Raw genomic sequence first — 20860 nt, 5'->3', positions numbered from 1 at the left:
ATTTTGCATAGGAGAAATATAATCAGCAGTTCGGGCTCCTTGAGAGACTCTATTACAGCTAAACGTAGAGAACTAGAATCCTGCTTTGATTCCCAAATTGATAAAGAACTTAGACGTTTTAAAACTCGGTTTATTCTACTAGGTAATTCGCACTCAAAAATGTTTGCACGCAAATTGAACCAATCATATAAAGTCCCTCATGTGTACAAACTTCGAGACTCGAGGGGCCGCCTCGTCTCTCACCCAACTGAGGTTGTAAAATTGTTTGAGTCCTTTTATAGTAAACTTTATACCCCCGAAGCCTCTCCTTCTTCTGAGAGTATCAAGGACTGGCTGGATACACTGCCACTGTCCAGGTTGAGTGCTGACCAGGTTGAGACTCTAGGCCATTCAATCACGGATGATGAAATACGTACGGCTATTCAATCCCTTAAAAACTCTAAATCACCAGGCCCCGACGGGTATACGGCTCTGTATTATAAAACCTTTAGTCACATACTTTTACCCCGTCTTAAGGGCTTGTTTAACTCAGTTTTGAACGGTTCTCCTCTTCCCAAAGAAATGTTATTGGCCAGTATGTCTCTCATTCCCAAATCTAAATTGGACCATACACAACCTACCAATTATAGACCAATTTCAGTCCTGAATAATGACATAAAATTGCTGGCAAAAATCCTAGCCTTTAGATTAAACAGAGTTATTCACTCAATTATTTCCCCTTCTCAGACGGGATTTATCCCTGGACGTCAGCTTACGGATAACACAAGATTAGCCATCAACATCATACAGGATGCCTGGTTAACAGGGGAACGGTTGGTTTTACTGGAAGCAGTAGATTTGGGCGCATGAGACAAGTGGACAAAAAGGGCGCCCCATTCACTTTCATTATAAATATCGTTTAATGGGCGCTGAACGGGGAAAATAAGGCGCCGGAGATTTTTAAGGATTTATAACTATGTTTGTGATGATTTAAGTTTACAAAATGAGCCCGTGACGAATAACGTTTATGAAGATAATAAATCACTATTTCTAAAACATTTCTAACACATTATTATCCACCCAAAAAAATAATTTACATTTTTTTTCTTTACATTCTTTATTTATTCATGTCTGTAAAACATTATTATCCATAGGGGGTCTTAGGTTTAGGCACCAACAGGGGGGTCTTAGGTTTAGGCACCTACAGGGGGGTCTTAGGTTTAGGCACTAACAGGGGGGTCTTAGGTTTAGGCACCAACAGGGGGGTCTTAGGGTTAGGCACCTACAGGGGGGTCTTAGGGTTAGGCACCTACAGGGGGGTCTTAGGTTTAGGCACTAACAGGGGGGTCTTAGGTTTAGGCACTAACAGGGGGGGTCTTAGGGTTAGGCACCAACAGGGGGGTCTTAGGGTTAGGCACCAACAGGGGGGTCTTAGGGTTAGGCACCAACAGGGGGGTCTTAGGTTTAGGCACCTACAGGGGGGTCTTAGGTTTAGGCACTAACAGGGGGGTCTTAGGTTTAGGCACCAACAGGGGGGTCTTAGGGTTAGGCACCTACAGGGGGGTCTTAGGGTTAGGCACCTACAGGGGGGTCTTAGGTTTAGGCACTAACAGGGGGGTCTTAGGTTTAGGCACTAACAGGGGGGTCTTAGGGTTAGGCACCAACAGGGGGGTCTTAGGGTTAGGCACCAACAGGGGGGTCTTAGGGTTAGGCACCAACAGGGGGGTCTTAGGTTTAGGCACCAACAGGGGGTCTAGGGGTTAGGGATAGGTACAGGGAGGGTTTTTAATAAACGAAAATATACGTTTCACTTTACAAACAGGGAAGATTAACGTTTTAAGAATTGCCGATCTCATACACATTATTTAGTGATTTATACATTTTTAAATCACTATTTATAAACGAAATTCTACACAATAATTTCTATAAACGATATTTCCATTTATCGTTTATACCACGCGCCCTTTTTTCCCGACGCCCTTTTCGTACGTACGCGGTTTTACTGAGTCTTGACCTGGTCAAAGCATTTGACTCTGTGCTCTGGCCATATATGAACACTACATTGCACCATTTTGGCATCCCAGACACAATACTAAATACGTTCCAGTCTCTTTATCGTTCCCCTGAAACAATAATTAGGATCCCAGGAGCCAACTCTTCTTCCATTACTATGCAAAGGGGAACCCGTCAGGGGTGTCCCCTCTCCCCTCTAATTTTCTCTCTGATGATGAAACCTTTAGCATGTGCCATTAAATCTAATCCGAATATTAAAGGTTATGAAAAAGGTCCATCGACCTATAAAACAATTATGTATGCAGATGATGCCCTTATGTTTATTACTCAACCTCTCACTTCTATGCCTAATTTGCTTAATTGTTTAGACGAATTTGCCGGTCTTTCAGGTTTGAAAGTTAGCCCACACAAATCTAAAGCTATGCCAATCAATTTTCCTCCAGCTGTCTATAAGGTCTATCAGGCAAACTTCCCTTTTGATTGGTCCCTAGATTTTATCCCTTATCTGGGTATAAAATTAACATCCACATATGAGACCTTATTTAAATACAATTTTCCCTCTTTGTTTACTTCGATTTTAAGCAACCTGAAGGACTGGCTTGCATGTAAAATCTCTTGGTCTGGTCGCATGGTGGCCTATAAAATGACCCTTCTGCCAAGGCTCTTATTTTTGTTTCGGGCAATCCCAATACCGGTTTCTAGATCCCTTCTAAATTCAATCCAGGGGCAGATTTTAAAATTTATCTGGGATAGGCGACCCCCTCGAGTTAATCGTAAATTTTTGCAAAGGCCTAAGCATTTGGGAGGGATGGGTCTACCTGACCTATGGTCCTACTATCTTGCCTCACAGTTCGCTCAGTTGGGCGGTTGGTACTCCACATTGGAACCTCCTCTTTGGGTAGCTTTTGAAAGGGAGGCTATTGGCCCCTATAATCTCCATTCTTTATTGCCCTCAAGTAAGAACCTATCTAAACACCTTTTGAAGTATAATAAAGTGGTTTCTCATGGGATATCTTTATGGTGGCGCAGGTTTGGGCGGTCCCTTCCAAAAATCTCAGTTATCCCTTTAATTGGTAATACTGATTTCCCCCCAGCTTTTGATAACCCGGGCTCATTTAAATGGTGGGAAGATAATGGCATGCACTATGCCAAAAAATTTTGGATCTCTGATATTTTTGTTTCTTTTGAACAGCTTAGATTTACCAAAGAGGTTCCTAGATCGGAATTTTTTCGCTACCTGCAGATTAGGCATTTTTTGCGCTCAAGGAGCCTTGGCAGAAGGGTTGACACCCCGTCACTCTATGATAGAATATGTAGAGGGGATGCCCCAAGTAAGGGGCTTATCTCCTCTATTTATGAGGATTTGATCACAGCCGGTATTGAAGCTAAACCAAAATATATATTGGATTGGGAGGGGGAACTGGGGATTACCCTTACTGAAAACCAATGTGTGCTCATTTATGACAGGATATTAAAATCCTCTCCATCCCCCTGCTTAAGGGAAACAGCATTTAAACTGATAATGAGATGGTATAATACACCGGTTAAACTCCATAAGATCTTTCCCACTCATTCTCCACTATGTTTTAGAGGTTGTGGGGGGAGGGGTACATTAACTCATATTTTTTGGGACTGTACGGTTGCCCAATCCTTCTGGGCTGAAATTTGGGCCCTGTTTCACAATATTACTCATATAACGGTCTCTAGCTCTCCGGCCCAAGCTCTGTTATATGCTAATGCCCCTAATATCCCTAAGACCTTCAGACGGTTATATAGTGCTTGCCTGTTAGCCGCCCAATGGGTTATCGCTTATAATTGGAAGCAACATACTCTACCTTTTTCATTATTTGAACAGAGACTGAATCTTATTATGGAATCTGATAGATTAGCCAGTGTCATCTCCTCTCATGATAACTTTCAAAACAGGTGGTCTGCCTGGTTGGAATATAAGTCCAATTCTTCTCCTGCTTGATTTTATATGTGCTGTATTGAGATCCAATGTTTCGGCAATGTCTAATTTAATATGTGCCTTTTTGTACTATGGAGCAAAGATCGTTTGAGATTTTGTCTGTTTTACTGTTATACTGTCATCTTATTATACTGTAAGCTATGGTTGCTTATAATTTTGTTATATCAAAAGTTTTATATTGTACTATGCTCTGTTGATGACTTTATTCTAATAAAGACCTTTTGTAAACTAATAGTAAAGTCCTGATGAAGGGCACACGACCGAAACAAACTAGTGTCGTTGCCTAGAAAAGTATTTTGCTTACCACTAAAAGCCAGAATGTATAATTTGTATTGGCCTCATGAGGATGTGATTGTCGATGTGCTTAGAATCTGTGATCTCCTTGAAGATTGACCAATTGAATTGTCTTAATTGCTTTCAATAAGGAATATTTTTGTATTTTGTGCAAATAAGGATTTGAACTCTTTTTTGACCTGCAAAACGTTGCGATATCTCAAGAAATATATGATTATGGGTGTGATTAGTGGTGTGACAGGGGTGTGGCTTAAATGTCCCTCTTTCTTATCTCAAAAAGTTGGGAGTCGTGAAAGGCGTTCATGGCCAGCAGTCAGGAGCCTGAACTGTCCAATAAGCAGGCCTTAAAGAGAAACTCCAACCTAGAATTGAACTTTATCCCAATCAGTAGCTGATACCCCCTTTTACATGAGAAATATAATGCTTTTTACAAATAGACCATCAGGGGGCGCTGTGTGACTGATTTTGTGCTGAAACCCCTCCCACAAGAAGCTCTGAGTACCGCGGTACTCTGGGCAAACTGCCACAATGTAACAATGTTCACAGACAGGAATTAGCTGTTTACAGCTGTCTGTAACAGCCAAAACAGCTAGGAGCAGCTACATAACCTGCCCACAGTAAAAATGTCACCATGTAATAAATGTCAATGTAAATCGAGGAGAGGAAAGATTCTACAATGAAAAAACACTGACTAAATCATTTATACATAATTATGGTAAAAAATTAAGCACTTTTTTTACTACATTATTTTCACCGGAGTTCCTCTTTAAGGTGCGTACACACGGACTACAGCAGCCAACGACGGGTCCGTCGGCACCTCCGCCGCGCGGTTCGTTCAGGAACAGCCTTATCAGTCCGCCGACAGTGCGTACACACGCACTACAGTCTGCTGAAAACCCGCCCAGCGGTAGGTGCCGACGGACCCGTCATTGGCTGCTGTAGTGCGTGAGTACGCACCTTTAGGGTGTACACACACATCGAATTTTTAATGACCAATTTCACCACTTCCATTATCCATGTAGTATGAGATCTTATCTACACAACTTGCATACATACAGCATGGACGTGGTCAATTTTTCACATCAAAATTGGATGTATGTACAACCCTTTTGTGTGGAGTAGCTGAACAGCCAGGCTTTTCCATTTGTCTTGCCTTATACATCAATCATCAATCGAACACAACATAGAAGAGACATATCAATTTAGTCAAGAAAGTTTTTTTTTTTTTTTTTGCTGCACTCAGTGTCAGACACTTTACAACTGACCTATAATTGTTCAGCAAACAATAACACTTACAGGTCCACTTAAAAGAATTTTTTTTGTAAATATTAACAAGTGGCCGACTTGTAACGGTTGTGTAGCCCCAGTCTTCAGAGGGAAGGCAGTGTGCTCATGTCTATACAGCTTGGTTACATAACACTCAGTAAATATAGAGAGCCAACAAACCAGCAGAGACCATCATCTCCAAGATCAGCTGTGTCTACAAGTAGCAGCTTGTCTCCAGGCCATGTACACAAGAGGTGAGACTGGGATACCAGGCCCACAGCAGGAGTTCTGTGAGGAGGGACTGGAGCATTGGGCAATACACTGTGAGCTCCTGAAGACAGTCAGTGACATGACTATGTACTCTGTAATGTGCTGCAGGAGATGTCAGTGCTATATAAATACATAATAATAATATGGTAGGACATTAGACTATGACTATGGTAGGATTAGAGTGTGATCTTCTCTGAGGACAGTCAGTGACATGACTATGTACTCTGTAATGTGCTGCAGAAGATGTCAGTGCTATATAAATACATAATAATAATATGGTAGGACATTAGACTATGACTATGGTTGGATTAGAGTGTGAGCTCCTCTGAGGACAGTCAGTGACATGACGATGTGCTCTGTAATGTGCTGCAGGAGATATCAGTGCTATATAAATACATAATAATAATATGGTAGGACATTAGACTATGACAGGATTAGAGTGTGAGCTCCTCTGAGGACAGTCAGTGACATGACTATGTACTCTGTAATGTGCTGCAGAAGATGTCAGTGCTATATAAATACATAATAATAATATGGTAGGACATTAGACTATGACTATGGTAGGATTATATTGTGAGCTCCTCTGAGGACAGTCAGTGACATGACTATGTACTCTGTAATGTGCTGCAGAAGATGTCAGTGCTATATAAATACATAATAATAATATGGTAGGACATTAGACTATGACTATGGTTGGATTAGAGTGTGAGCTCCTCTGAGGACAGTCAGTGACATGACTATGTATTCTGTGTGTGCTGCAGAAGATGTCAGTGCTATATAAATTCATAATAATAATATGGTAGGACATTAGACTATGACTATGGTTGGATTAGAGTGTGAGCTCCTCTGAGGACAGTCAGTGACATGACGATGTGCTCTGTAATGTGCTGCAGGAGATATCAGTGCTATATAAATACATAATAATAATATGGTAGGACATTAGACTATGACAGGATTAGAGTGTGAGCTCCTCTGAGGACAGTCAGTGACATGACTATGTACTCTGTAATGTGCTGCAGAAGATGTCAGTGCTATATAAATACATAATAATAATATGGTAGGACATTAGACTATGACTATGGTAGGATTATATTGTGAGCTCCTCTGAGGACAGTCAGTGACATGACTATGTACTCTGTAATGTGCTGCAGAAGATGTCAGTGCTATATAAATACATAATAATAATATGGTAGGACATTAGACTATGACTATGGTAGGGATTAGATTGTGAGCTCCTCTGAGGACAGTCAGTGACATGACTATGTACTCTGTAATGTGCTGCAGAAGATGTAATGATGGTGACACAGTACAGACTGTAAACCCACAAATGCAGGGTAATAAGGTGTCTTTCTGCAGAATGCTGGGTGTGATTCAGTGACTTGGCAGTTATACACCTGAGCTGTGTAATTACAGGTGAGTGTGCTTCATACCAGTCATGGCTAGATTTAAATAGGTTAGCAGGAAATTCCACCATCATCATATGAGAGCTATAAACATAGACTGGAGATACACCAGCATGCAGGTCATTCACTGATATTAATCAGGATACTTTCTGTTCTGATACTGATTGTAAGCTCAGATTGCCTTTCTTTGTTGCTATAGCAACAATAATCTGGAGTTCAGACTGCCTAGAATACCCATCTTGCTGCATGAAAATTTTGCTTGACAGCATTATTTGTCACCACAAGTGTAATCGTCCTTTTACCTGTTAGAACAAATAACAAGTGTTGGGATCCACTAGAGCAATTTTTTGAGCATTTTGGAGAACGATTCAAAACACTTGCGATTTCCCTAAACGCTCAGTTAATGTTAATGGATGGGCCGAATTCCACTGGAACGATTGCGATTAGCAAAATCGGTATCGCAGGACATTCAGCATTTTTGAGCGTTAGCATTTTGCGTTAGCATTTCTGCAATGTAAAGTATATAAAAGCTGGCGTAATCGCTCATGAATCGCGATTTGCTAGCGTTTTGAAATTACTGCACACTGTAAAAAAATTGAAAGGACCAATCACAATTAAAAACGCTGATCGCAAATCGCTACACAACCGCTGGCAAAACACTGACACTTTTTAAAATAGCCAGAAAACGTTTATGGAATCGCTTACAAACCGCTCATTAAAAACGCTAGCGATAGCGATTTGCGCTTTGTAGTGAGTTCCAGGCCTGAAGTGGTTAAGGGAAAGAAGTTGGTTTGGCAGATCAGGGTCCCTTAAACACCCACCATGTCCTAGGCATCTGCCTATGTCGCCACGCTGATGGCCTGGCTCTGGTTGTGCTACATACAAGCCAGTCTAGTAATAAGCTCCAGGCACTCCGGTTTCCTCCCACATCCCAAAAACATACAGATAAGTTAATTGGCTTCCCCCTAAACTGGCGCTAGACTACAATACATACATAGACATGTGACTATGGTAAGGATTAGATTGTGAGCTCCTCTGAGGGACAGCTAAGTGACACGACTATAAATATATATACTCTGTACAGCGCTGCGGAAGATGTCAGTGCTATATAAATACTAAATAAAAACAGTAGTAATCTATCATCCTATTGTAACAGACAGGTTCCATCACTAGAAGGCGCTCATTTTTGTTTAACATTTTAAGAAGGCCTTGTTCACATTATAAAACGCTGAGTGATTTATTAAGTGTTTTTAAAAGCGCCTTTCCCTGCACTGTGCACTTAAAAAAGCGCTTTTGTATGTGCTTTTCTAAGCGCTTTTACTGAGCGATTCCTTTTTCGCTTCCTGACGTCAGTCAGGAAGTGAACTCTTTGACCCGGAAATGAATAAAGACAATGGGCCTGATTCACAAAGCGGTGCAAACTTTTTCGCTGACTTTTGCGCGCGCAAAGTGCCACGATTCGCGCGATCGCGGCACTTTGCGCGCGCAAAAGTCCGCGAAAAAGTTTGCACCGCTTTGTGAATCAGGCCCATTGTCTTTATTCATAAAAGCACTCGGGAAATCGCTATAGAAAGCGCTTTTTCAAGCTTTTTGCGATTTCCCTATATGTTCCATTGAGCAAAAGCGCTCAGAAAATGGTACAGGCAAAGAAATCAAAATAATTACATGTGAACACTCTCATAGGAAAACATTGTACACGCCCTTTTAGGGCGATTTCTAAACTCTCCAGCACTTTAAAGAGACTCTGTAACAAAGAAACAGTTCCCCGGGGGGTACTCACCTCGGGAGGGGGAAGCCTCAATAGGGTCCAGAGGCTTCCCTCTCCCGAGGTGAGCACTCCCCGGGGAACTTTTTTTGTTACAGAGTAACAACTCTGTCCCACGGCGGTCTCACTGCAGCCCATGGAACACACAGCCGACAGTTTGTCAGCCTGTGCAGTAATTACCTTCCCTGGCTCCAGCGGGGGCGCTGTTGCAACTCTTCTGATGGAGATAGGCGAAAATAGCCGATCTCCGTCTGGTCTGCTCTACTGTGCAGGTGCCGGAGACTTGCGCCTGCGCAGTAGAGCAGCCCGACAGCGATCGGCTATTTCCGCAGAGCGGAGAGCCGATACTGCGCCTGCGCCGGAGCCGGGAAGGTAAATATCTACATCCCCGCTGCTCGGGGAGCTTTATCTCCGCCTCTGTGGGACCGAGGAGGACGGGGGAAGCCTCAATAGGATCCAGAGGCTTCCCCCACCCGAGGTGAGTACCCCCAGGGGAGGTTTCGGTTTTCTTTAAAAAAAAAATAAACCGGAAACGCTCATAGCACTCAATTCTCTAAAAAGCATGATGACTACAATCACAGCAGTTATCACACAATCTGCCGCGCGCAAAGGTTTTCATGTGAACAGCGTTACTTCACGTGATAAGCGTAGGTTTGCACGCGGCAGATCCCTGTGATAACTGCTGTGATAGCACGCTTTACAGGATCGAGCCCATAGTGTGAACGAGACCTAAGAGGGCTTTTTGGTCCACTATAGCCCTTTACACACTACTTGGAGTTCTGGGTAACCCTGAGCTTGCTGGGTAATCTGTAACACTAGAAGGTCCATCTGAGCTAAACAGCAATGCTGAGCTACACTGCAAGACACTGCAGAGGAACTGCACAGAGGACAAGCACTGCAGACTGATATTCTAGGAATACACAATCAGCTTTTTTGGCAGATTTACTTTCCAATTCTTTTTACAAATGATTTTAGAATAGTTTTTCTGATCGATTTCCATTCACTTCCATGAGATGAGAAAATCGTTCAGAAAATCGATCAATATAAGATCAAATCTGTCGAAAATGATCTATTGAGCCATCTATCTGCTGAAAAAAACTCATGGTGTATTCCCAGCTATAGGCTCCTATGATCTCACAGTACACATTATACATCTCCCAGCCCAGCCCAGCCTGCTCTGCCCCTCTCTGGTTACACAGCACTGAACAAGCTGACAGTGCAGCTGCTGCATGACTGTGGATTCTTCCAGCTACACCAGAATCATCTATTTACAGTACAGTAAGCAGAATCCCACATTCATTATACAACTCACATAAATAAATCGAGGGGTGTGACTTTTACTTTTTAATGGGGGGGGGTTGTTAACTGGCAGGCCTGCTGATCTCTTTGGCTGCAGTAGTGTCTGGCTCACACACCTGAAGAAAAGCATGAAGCTAATACAGTCTGACTTCAGTCAGAAACATCTGATCTGCATGCTTGTTCAGGGGCTCTGGGTATAAGTATTAGAGGCAGAAAGGCAGAGGATCAGCAGGACTGACAGGCAATGTGCACTGTTTAAAGGAGTATAAATAAGTCAGCCTCCATATCCCTGTCACTTCAAGTGTGCTTTAAAAGGAACCCGAGATGTGAGATCTATGGAAGCTGTCATATTTATTTCCTTTCAAACAATACCAGTTCCCTGGCAGTCCTGCTGATCTTTCTAGTCAATGGGGTCTAAATTTCAAATGCTACGGGAGAAAAACGCTTTACAAATGTTATTGCTGTCATTGTAAATCGCACACCTGAAACAAGCATGCAGCTAATCTTCTCAGATTTGGCATAGACATCTGATGTGCTGCATGCTTGTTCAGGGGATATGGCTAATTGTATCAGCGGCAGAGGATCAGGACAGCCAGGGAACTGGTATTATTTAAAGGGAAATACATATGTCAGCCTCCAAATCCCTCTCACCTCGGGTTCCCTTTAAAAAGATTTATATTTGCCTGCATCCTGCTAAGAATTTCCAAAGCTAAGGCCTGAAACTGATTGTCAAGGCCTGCACTAATCCACTGACTGGCAGCAAACAAAGGCACTCCTTTCTCAAGCACTGTGCAATGACTGTGGTTTATAGGCAAAGTAAGCAAGCTGTGACAGTGTTTGCCATTTATCCGTAATGTAAGTGCAGCCAAACTGAAAGCATAGAGTGTGTCAATAAACAAGGACGTTCCCTCCAATGCCACCACTTCCTGTTCCTTGATCACGCCCCTCCAGACAGTCATGTCTGAACCTGACATGTGCTATGCCTATGCAGCGTTCAGCAAGGTGTAAGCCAGCTCATATTACCTGTACATGCAGAGAGTGACCAGTGCCCAGATACACAGCAGCCTGGGGCTGGCACGGGGGGGGGGGCGTTATTTTGCACTGCGTTGTCTCTTGGTGCGCTGTTTTCATTGCATACTAATGGAACGAAAACGGCGCATGCGTTACATTAAGGCTACTTTCCCACCAGGACGTTGGGTTTAGGGGACGTTATAGGGCGCATAACGTGCCCCTAACGCAACGCCTGGTGGTGGTGGAGGAGGAGGACGCTACCAAGAGCCACGTTAAAAGCAGCTCTTGGTGCGCCTGCTCTGTCGGAGGCACTGCAGAGACCACGTGAGCGGAGCTCTCCGCATCACGTGGTCCCGCCAGTCAATCCGCAGCCGCTCCAGGATGTAAACACTGCAAGTGCAGTGAATATAAAGTAGCCATGTAGCGGCCTCTCCCCGCCTCCTCTCCTCCCACAAAATAAAAAAAAACCCACCTATACTGAGCATGTGCAAACAGTCTAACGCGGCTTAAGCCTTTAGAACGCACAGTATGCTGCACTTCAAACGAACGTGCAGCGTTACTGTGTAACGCAACGTGGGCACTGTGAACAGCCTATTGATTTTTCATTGCTGTGCGGTGGGGTGCGTTACAGGCTGCACTAACATGCGCCTGTAACGTCTTACTGTGAAAGCAGCCTTAATAATGAAAAAAAAAAAAACCATTACTGAGCATGTGCAACACACATAACACAGCAGATCCATTGCTAAACGCACAGCTTGCAGCACTTTCTAACAACGCTACACGTTACACACTAACGCAACGTGTGCCCTGTAGATGTCGCACAGACTTTGCATTGCTGTGCGTTACTCTGCGTTAAAGTATTTTCTAATGTGTGACTTTAACGTCGCACTGTGAACGAGGCCTTAAAGGACAACTGAAGTGAGAGGGATATGGAGGCTGCCATATTAATTCCCATTTAAGCAATACCAGTTGCCTGGCTGTCCTGCTGATCCTCTGCCTCTAATACTTTTAGCCATAGCCCCTTAACAAGCATGCAGCAGATCTGACAAGATAAGCTGCATTCTTTTTCCTAGTGTCATTCAGACACTACTGCAGCCAAATAGACCAGCAGGGCTGCCAGGCAACTGGTATTGTTTAACAGGAAATAAATATGGCAGCCTCCATATCCCTCTCACTACAGTTCCCTTTTCAGTTCCCCTTTAAAGAGGAACTGTAATCCAGGATTGAACTCCATCCCAATCAGTAGCTGATTCCCCCTTTCCCATGAGAAATCTATTCCTTTTCTCTAATAGATCATCAGGGGGCGCTGTATGGCTGATATTGTGGTGAAACCCCTCCCACAGTGTGATGTCATGACCATGGTCCTGACAGTTCGCTGTCTGTGAACCTCATTGCATTGTGGGGAATAAAGTTTCTCCCAACTGCCAAGCAAGCAGCATCTCCCTCTGTGCACAGAACTCTCAGTAACAAACATTCCGCTCAGATCACCTGGCAGAACTAAAGAGGTCACCACCAATGATAAACTTCAGAATGTAAATCAGAGAGAGGAAAGATTTTACAATGGGCAAACCCTGACTAAATAATCGATGAATTAATATTGTAAACAATAAGCAACTTTATTCATTATGCTACTTTCACTACAGTTTTTCTTTAATGTGGCCATGCACAAGAATCAAAGATGTATTTGTGAAAAAATAACGGCACAAGTCACAAGAAACATTTTTTGTTTGTAATGAAATAATCATTTAAAAATGAAAAAGTGTCGGTACTCTCCTACTTGTGTACACGCATGCAGAATTTTTGGTTATCTGATTATTTTCCCAGATTTTTATTTCGAAAAATTCATCATTTATGTATGGCATATTGGCCCAATGTTTAGATCAATTCTATCAAGTGGAATAATCGATTGAACTTTTCTGATAAAGCTTTATTACAACCATTCACCTTGGAAAACATTTTTTGACCCTGTGTGGCCACTTTAATATCTGTCCTGGAGCTAATAATGTAATAAATAAGTGTGGCTTCAGTCTGTCCAATCACAGATCAGCTCTACTGCAAACAATGCGAGAGAAACCTGACAGTGAAGCAGCAGCTGTAGTCTTCTAGCCTCCGGGGACTTGTCCAGTCCAGACTCATTCAAGTTCATACAAGCCATGTCACATACCATTCATCCTATCCGCATGTTTGCAGAGCAAATCTGATCATGTGACCAGACAGGACTGTGATCATGTGACCAGACAGAACTGTGATTGTGTGACCAGACAGGACCAGTGTTGCCAACTCGTCAGTAAGAAAAAGTGGGAGCAGTGAATAATGGCGCACAGCGCCTATGCATAAAAATGGCGCCGCATTAAAAAGATACGCTTATCGCTATTTATCGTTAGTACTGCATAATAATGGCGCACAGGGAAAAAAGAAGAAAAATGGCACACACTAACGTTATTTATCAATAGTGGCACACACTAACGTTATTTATCAATAGTGGCACACAGTAACGTTATTTATCAATAGTGGCACACACTAACGTTATTTATCAATAGCGCCCTACATAAGCCAAACTGCAGACATTATTTAACTGCAAAACGGGGAATGGATTTAATGTAACACTATCAAGGTTAGGGTTAGGCACCACTGGGGGGTCTTAAGGTTAGGCACCACCAGGGGGGTCTTAGGGTTAGGCACCACCAGGGGGGTCTTAGGGTTAGGCACCACCAGGGGGGTCTTAGGGTTAGGCACCACCAGGGGGGTCTTAGGGTTAGGCACCGCCAGGGGGGTCTTAGGGTTAGGCAACACCAGGGGGGTCTTAGGGTTAGGCACCACCAGGGGGTGGTTAGGGTTAGGCACCACCAGGGGGGTCTTAGGGTTAGGCACCACCAGGGGGTGGTTAGGGTTAGGCACCACTGGGGGTGGGTCTTAGGGTTAGGCACCACCAGGGGGGTCTTAGGGTTAGGCACCGCCAGGGGGGTCTTAGGGTTAGGCAACACCAGGGGGGTCTTAGGGTTAGGCACCACCAGGGGGTGGTTAGGGTTAGGCACCACCAGGGGGGTCTTAGGGTTAGGCACCACCAGGGGGTGGTTAGGGTTAGGCACCACTGGGGGTGGGTCTTAGGGTTAGGCACCACCAGGGGGTGGTTAGGGTTAGGCACCACCAGGGGGGTCTTAGGGTTAGGCACCACCAGGGGGTGGTTAGGGTTAGGCACCACTGGGGGTGGGTCTTAGGGTTAGGCACCACCAGGGGGTGGTTAGGGTTAGGCACCACCAGGGGGTGGTTAGGGTTAGGTACTACCAGGGGGGTTTAGGGGTTAGGGATAGGTACAGAGAGGGTTCTGTGTGTTAACGGTAAATAACAATAAGGCTTTAACGTTAAATAACAATAAGGCTTTAACGTTAAATAGCGATAAGCGGCAAACGGATTAGCGGCAACACCGTGCGCCATTATTCACAGGCGCCATTTTCAGATGGATGCAGAAAAAGTAGCTATTGGCTGTCGTAGAAGTCGCTAGAAGACGTCATCAAGTCATTTGCATAATGCACGCTGCACATGCAAGTTATTTGCAAATTCAGAAACCGAAAGTAAGAGACAATTCTGTCATATGGCTTTCATAAAGTTACGTGACACTTATTTAAAGCTTGAAATATGGTAAGAATGTGTATTTGTATCTGACAAACCCATTTGTAAGATTTTGACTTTTATCTCATAACATTGAGTTTATTCCTGTAGATTTACATATTTTTTTATTTTTAACGTGGCACTAAAGCTCCGTCGTACCGTCGTAGTTTTTATACATAGATATATAAATATATATTACTATATATATATATCATATTTAGCAGATGTTTTTATCCAAAGGCACTTATAAATGAGGACATTTAAAGGAATTAAAATCAACAAAAAAAACAAGACATGCAAATGCTATGCCATGTCTCAGCTTATACACAGTGCATTTAGCAAATGCTGATGATGAAAGAATAATACATGCTTATGGTAGGCCTCTGTTTTTATTTTTTTAATATATAATAGCCTAAATAAAATAAAAAAACCAGGGCGGGATCACTTAACGGCAGATTCGCGCATGGGCAATTCATTTGCAGTCGAGACTCGTAGGAGTGAGCATCTCCTGCTGTAACTGCAGCTGGGGGGGGGGGGGACTCCTGCGAGAGGACGGGCCTGTCTGTGAGTGCTTTGGGACGGGAGAGGGGGCAGCAGCTGCTGTGGCAAGTTGAGAAGAGTCAGTACAGACACATCAGAGTCAGTAACACAAGAAAAAGTCGCCAGATTTGTCGCTAGTCGCTTTTTGAAAAAATTGTCGCTAGAGGGATTTGAAAAGTCGCTAAGTATAGCAACAAAGTCGCTAAGTTGGCAACACTGGACAGAACCGTGATCATGTGACCAGACAGACCTGTGATCATGTGACCAGACAGACCTGTGATCGTGTGACCAGACAGGACCGTGATCTTGTGACCTGACAGGACCGTGATCGTGTGACCAGACAGAACCGTGATCCTGTGACCAGACAGGACCGTGATTGTGTGACCAGACAGAACTGTAATCGTGTGACCAGTCAGACCTGTGATCGTGTGACCAGACAGAACCGTGATCCTGTGACAAGACAGGACCGTGATCGTGTGACCAGACAGAACCGTGATCCTGTGACCAGACAGGACCGTGATCTTGTGACCTGACAGACCTGTGATCGTGTGACCAGACAGAACCGTGATCGTGTGACCAGACAGACCTGTGATCGTGTGACCAGACAGAACCACGATCGCGTGACCAGACAGAACCGCGGTCGTGTGACTAGACAGAACCGCGATCATGTGACCAGACAGAACCACGATCGTGTGACCAGACAGAACCGCGATCCTGTGACCAGACAGAACCGCGATCCTGTGACCAGACAGGACCGTGATCGTGTGACCAGACAGACCTGTGATCGTGTGACCAGACAGGACTGTAATCGTGTGACCAGACAGACCTGTGATCGTGTGACCAGACAGAACCGTGATCCTGTGACCAGACAGGACCATGATCCTGTGACCAGACAGGACCGTGATCTTGTGACCAGACAGACCTGTGATCATGTGACCAGAAAGAACCGTGATCCTGTGACCAGACATGACCGTGATCTTATGACCAGACAGACCTGTGATCGTGTGACCAGACAGGACCGTGATCTTGTGACCAGACAGACCTGTGATCGTGTGACCAGACAGAACCGTGATCGTGTGACCAGACAGAACCGTGATCGTGTGACCAGACAGAACCGTGATCCTGTGACCAGACAGGACCGTGATCTTGTGACCTGACAGACCTGTGATCGTGTGACCAGACAGAACCGTGATCGTGTGACCAGACAGAACCGTGATCCTGTGACCAGACAGAACCGTGATCGTGTGACCAGACAGAACCGTGATCGTGTGACCAGACAGACCTGTGATCGTGTGACCAGACAGGACCGTGATCTTGTGACCAGACGGACCTGTGATCGTGTGACCAGACAGAACCGTGATCGTGTGACCAGACAGAACCATGATCCTGTGACCAGACAGGACCGTGATCTTGTGACCAGACAGACCTGTGATCGTGTGACCAGACAGACCTGTGATCGTGTGACCAGACAGACCTGTGATCGTGTGACCAGACAGAACTGTGATCGTTTGACCAGACAGAACTGTAATCGTGTGACCAGACAGGACTGTCATCGTGTGACCAGACAGGACCGTGATCTTGTGACCAGACAGACCTGTGATCGTGTGATCAGACAGGACCTTGATCGTGTGACCAGACAGAACTGTGATTGTGTGACCAGACAGACCTGTGATCGTGTGACCAGACAGAACTGTGATCGTGTGACCAGACAGAACTGTGATTGTGTGACCAGACAGGACTGTGATCGTGTGACCAGACAGACCTGTGATCGTGTGACCAGACAGAACCGTGATCGTGTGACCAGACAGAACTGCAATCCTGTGACCAGACAGAACCGTGATCCTGTGACCAGACAGAACTGTCATCGTGTGACCAGACAGGACCGTGATCTTGTGACCAGACAGACCTGTGATTGTGTGACCAGACAGAACCGTGATAGTGTGACCAGACAGAACTGTGATTGTATGACCAGACAGACCTGTGATCGTGTGACCAGACAGAACCGTGATCGTGTGACCAGACAGAACTGTGATTGTGTGACCAGATAGGACTGTGATCATGTGACCAGACAGACCTGTGATCGTGTGACCAGACAGAACTGTGATCGTTTGACCAGACAGACCTGTGATCGTGTGACCAGACAGACCTGTGATCGTGTGACCAGACAGGACCGTGATCGTGTGACCAGACAGACCTGTGATCGTGTGACCAGACAGAACCGTGATCGTGTGACCAGACAGACCTGTGATCGTGTGACCAGACAGAACCGCAAACCTGTGACCAGACAGAACTGCGATCCTGTGACCAGACAGACCTGTGATGGTGTGGCCAGACAGAACCGTGACCATGTGACCAGACAGAACCGCGATCCTGTGACCAGACAGAATTGCGATCGTGTGGCCAGACAGAACCGTGTGACCAGACAGAACCATGACCATGTGACAGCTTGAGATATGGTTTTAATGCAGGAAAGGTCAAAGGGTTTTGCAATAGTGTTTTGCGATTTTTCGGTGTGAAAGAGCCCGTTTGAAGGATGCATTCAGATCTGTCCATGTGTGACAGGTTTCAGCATACATTGTCGGGATAGACTACATTTAAAGTGATATTGCCTTCCTTAGTAGAATTGATGTCCCCTTGCATGCTAGCTTTGCTTGCTGGGCTGCAGGCTCGCTCCTCGTATTGCTTGGACAACTTTTTAACCTAACTCTACATCTACTTGGATAGTGCACATTGCACACCAGGACCCTGACCTGCTGGAAGCTCGGGATGTAAGGTTAGAGCTGCAGCTGTGTATTATGGGGTTAATTTATGGGTTGCAGGACTTTGCACATGCTCAGTAGCATTCATATGCTATTCCGATGGATCTGCTGAAATGATGGAACACCTGCATAAAAGCCTGAACTTCTCAACACTAAACTTCTGCTTTCTCCCTGCAGAGAGTGCTGCATTACACAATCCTGTGACAGAGCTGTGTGTCCCCTGCTGCCAGCCTCCCCCTGTGCAGTGACAATGACATCAGGAGGAAGGGGGCGGGGACAAGGAGCTGCATGCAAGCAGAGAGTGAGATTTCATCAGCCACTCTGTACTTCCTCTATCAGCCGCCCATGTGGCTGTCAGCGCTCACATACACAGCGCGCCATGCTCTGTATACACACACACACACACACACACACACACCATGTAACATGCAGTATGGATAGATTCAGCCAGAAACTACAGCTTTATTCCACCTGCAGTGCTGGGCATACATGCAGCCAAGACATTCACAGCTTGTGTATTCTGGATCTTTCTGCATCTATATATGGTAACGATCTGCTGCATTACATGCAGTGTGTCACAATATGCTGCATTGCATTTATTATTATTTAGTATTTATATAGCGCTGACTCCTTCTGCATCTTACAAAGTACATTATATATAAGACAGTTTACCGGCTATACAGAATCTTATATCCCAGATCACTGACCTATAAATAACATACATTTACTGCATTCAAATCAATATACGTTTTAATGCTGATCCCTGATGACTCTGTTCTGCTGCTGCATACTAGAGATCAGATGGTAAATTCACTTATTTATGTATTGTTAAGGCAAAACTGTTTTTAATTTGATTTTGAGAAAACATGTCAATGATAATACAGTACATTTTTGCCCGGTACGCGGTTCGCTGACTTCTAATAAGTCTTTAACTTTATAAAAACACGCTTGCAAAAAATCTCATGTTTCCAAATATTCACAACTTTTTATCAAACTTCAAATGTCCATATCATTATTATAATTAGTATTAATTTATTATTATAACAGTGAGCAGCTGATGTCACTCGCTGTCCCTCCGAGGAGCTCACAATCTAATGTCCCTACCATAGTCCGTCTAAGGTGCACACCCCTGCTAGTATCAGTGCCACAAGCCCACAAGCAGTTACAATGTTACTGTTGGTCTGAGATACGGGATGTCATACTTGGCTTGTCCCCAGTATAGCTGTAATATTATATGGCATGTCCTCATCTCAGGGGCTGCAGGTTGTATGATCAGATTGCAGCATGTGTGGGATCACATCCAGGGTCATTACATAATACAACAGCTGCTACAGAACTACAGCAATAATTCCCCCCCCCCCCCTCCAGGCTTGCTGGGAGTTGTGGTTCCCCACATTATGACATCACAGTAACCACACACATACAGTCAGTCACCCAAGGTCACCTCCCCCTGTCTCCAGGGACATGAGCCGAGCGGCGGTACTCACCGGCAGGGCGTACAGTGCAGCGCTCGGTGCTGGGCTCTGGCGATGATGCGGCACAGGGAGCGAAAGGTGCTGAAGGTTGCCATGGTGATGCTGAAGTGCGGAGAGCTTTGTGAGCTGATGATGGAACAGCTACTGAGCTGAAGGGGGATCAGCTGCTGCTGCACAGCCTTATTATAGCCTCGCACACGTCACAGGAGGACACACCCACCCCTAGCAACAGCAGCAACGCCCTCTCCCCTCCCACACCTGGTGATTGACGTCAGGGCAGGGAGATATGTATATATATATATATATATATATATATATATATATATATATATATATATATACATATACACACCAACCACTAGCAGCGACGACACCCACTCCCCTCCCACAACTGCTGCCTGACTTCAGGGCGGGGAGATATATATGCATACATATATACATATACACACATCCATCAGCCAAATCATTAAAACCTCCTGCCTAATATAGTGTATATTGCCCCTGATCAGTTCTCACCCATCCAGGCCTGGACCCCACAAGACCCCTGAGAACCGTCCTGCAATATCGGACACCAAAACCTCACCAGCAAACCCTGCTCTTACCACAGAGATCACTTCCTCCAGCACATGTAACTTTACAATAGTTCACCAGCAGGCAGCCTGAATTATACGTTATTATTGCACTATGTACAGCGCTACGGGAGATGTTGATATATGAATACAAAAAAGTAATAATAATACTAGTTATTATTGAATTGCTGTAAAATTGGGTCATTTTATTGTACCGTGTGTCGCCATCTTAAAGGGACACTTAAGTCGAACAAAAAAAATGAGTTTTACTCACCTGGGGCTTCCAATAGCCCCCTGCAGCTGTCCGGTGCCCTCGCCATCTCCCTCCGATCCTCCTGGCCCTGCCGGCAGCCACTTCCTGTTTCGGTGACAGGAGCTGACAGGCTGGGGACGCGAGTGATTCTTCGCGTTCCTGGCCACAATAGCGCCATCTAAGCTGCTATAGCATATATCATATACCATATAGCAGCATAGAGGGTGCTAATGTGTCTGGGAACGCGAAGAATCACTCGCGTCCCCAGCCTGTCAGCTCCTGTCATTGAAACAGGAAGTGGCTGCCGGCGGGGCCAGGAGGATCGGAGGGAGACGGCGAGGGCACCGGACAGCTGCAGGGGGCTATTGGAAGCCCTAGGTGAGTAA

At 44.8% G+C, this 20860-nt stretch overlaps 1 protein-coding gene across 1 annotated transcript in view; it reads right to left on the bottom strand.

The window, feature by feature from the left end:
• Positions 1–19818, bottom strand: part of LOC137571132 (bifunctional methylenetetrahydrofolate dehydrogenase/cyclohydrolase, mitochondrial-like) — a 43789-nt gene extending 23971 nt beyond the window's left edge. The window contains exon 1 of the mRNA XM_068279859.1: positions 19665–19818. Coding sequence (XP_068135960.1) covers positions 19665–19747 — 83 coding nt within the window. The 5' untranslated portion in view covers positions 19748–19818. The remainder of the gene's footprint in view (positions 1–19664) is intronic.
• Positions 19819–20860: the final 1042 nt, after the last annotated feature.

Source organism: Hyperolius riggenbachi, chromosome 4 (assembly GCF_040937935.1).
Source record: "Hyperolius riggenbachi isolate aHypRig1 chromosome 4, aHypRig1.pri, whole genome shotgun sequence".
NCBI classification, from domain to species: Eukaryota; Metazoa; Chordata; class Amphibia; order Anura; family Hyperoliidae; genus Hyperolius; species Hyperolius riggenbachi.
The sequence above is the reverse complement of the archived record's forward strand: the minus strand, read 5'-3'. Positions and strand labels throughout refer to the sequence as shown.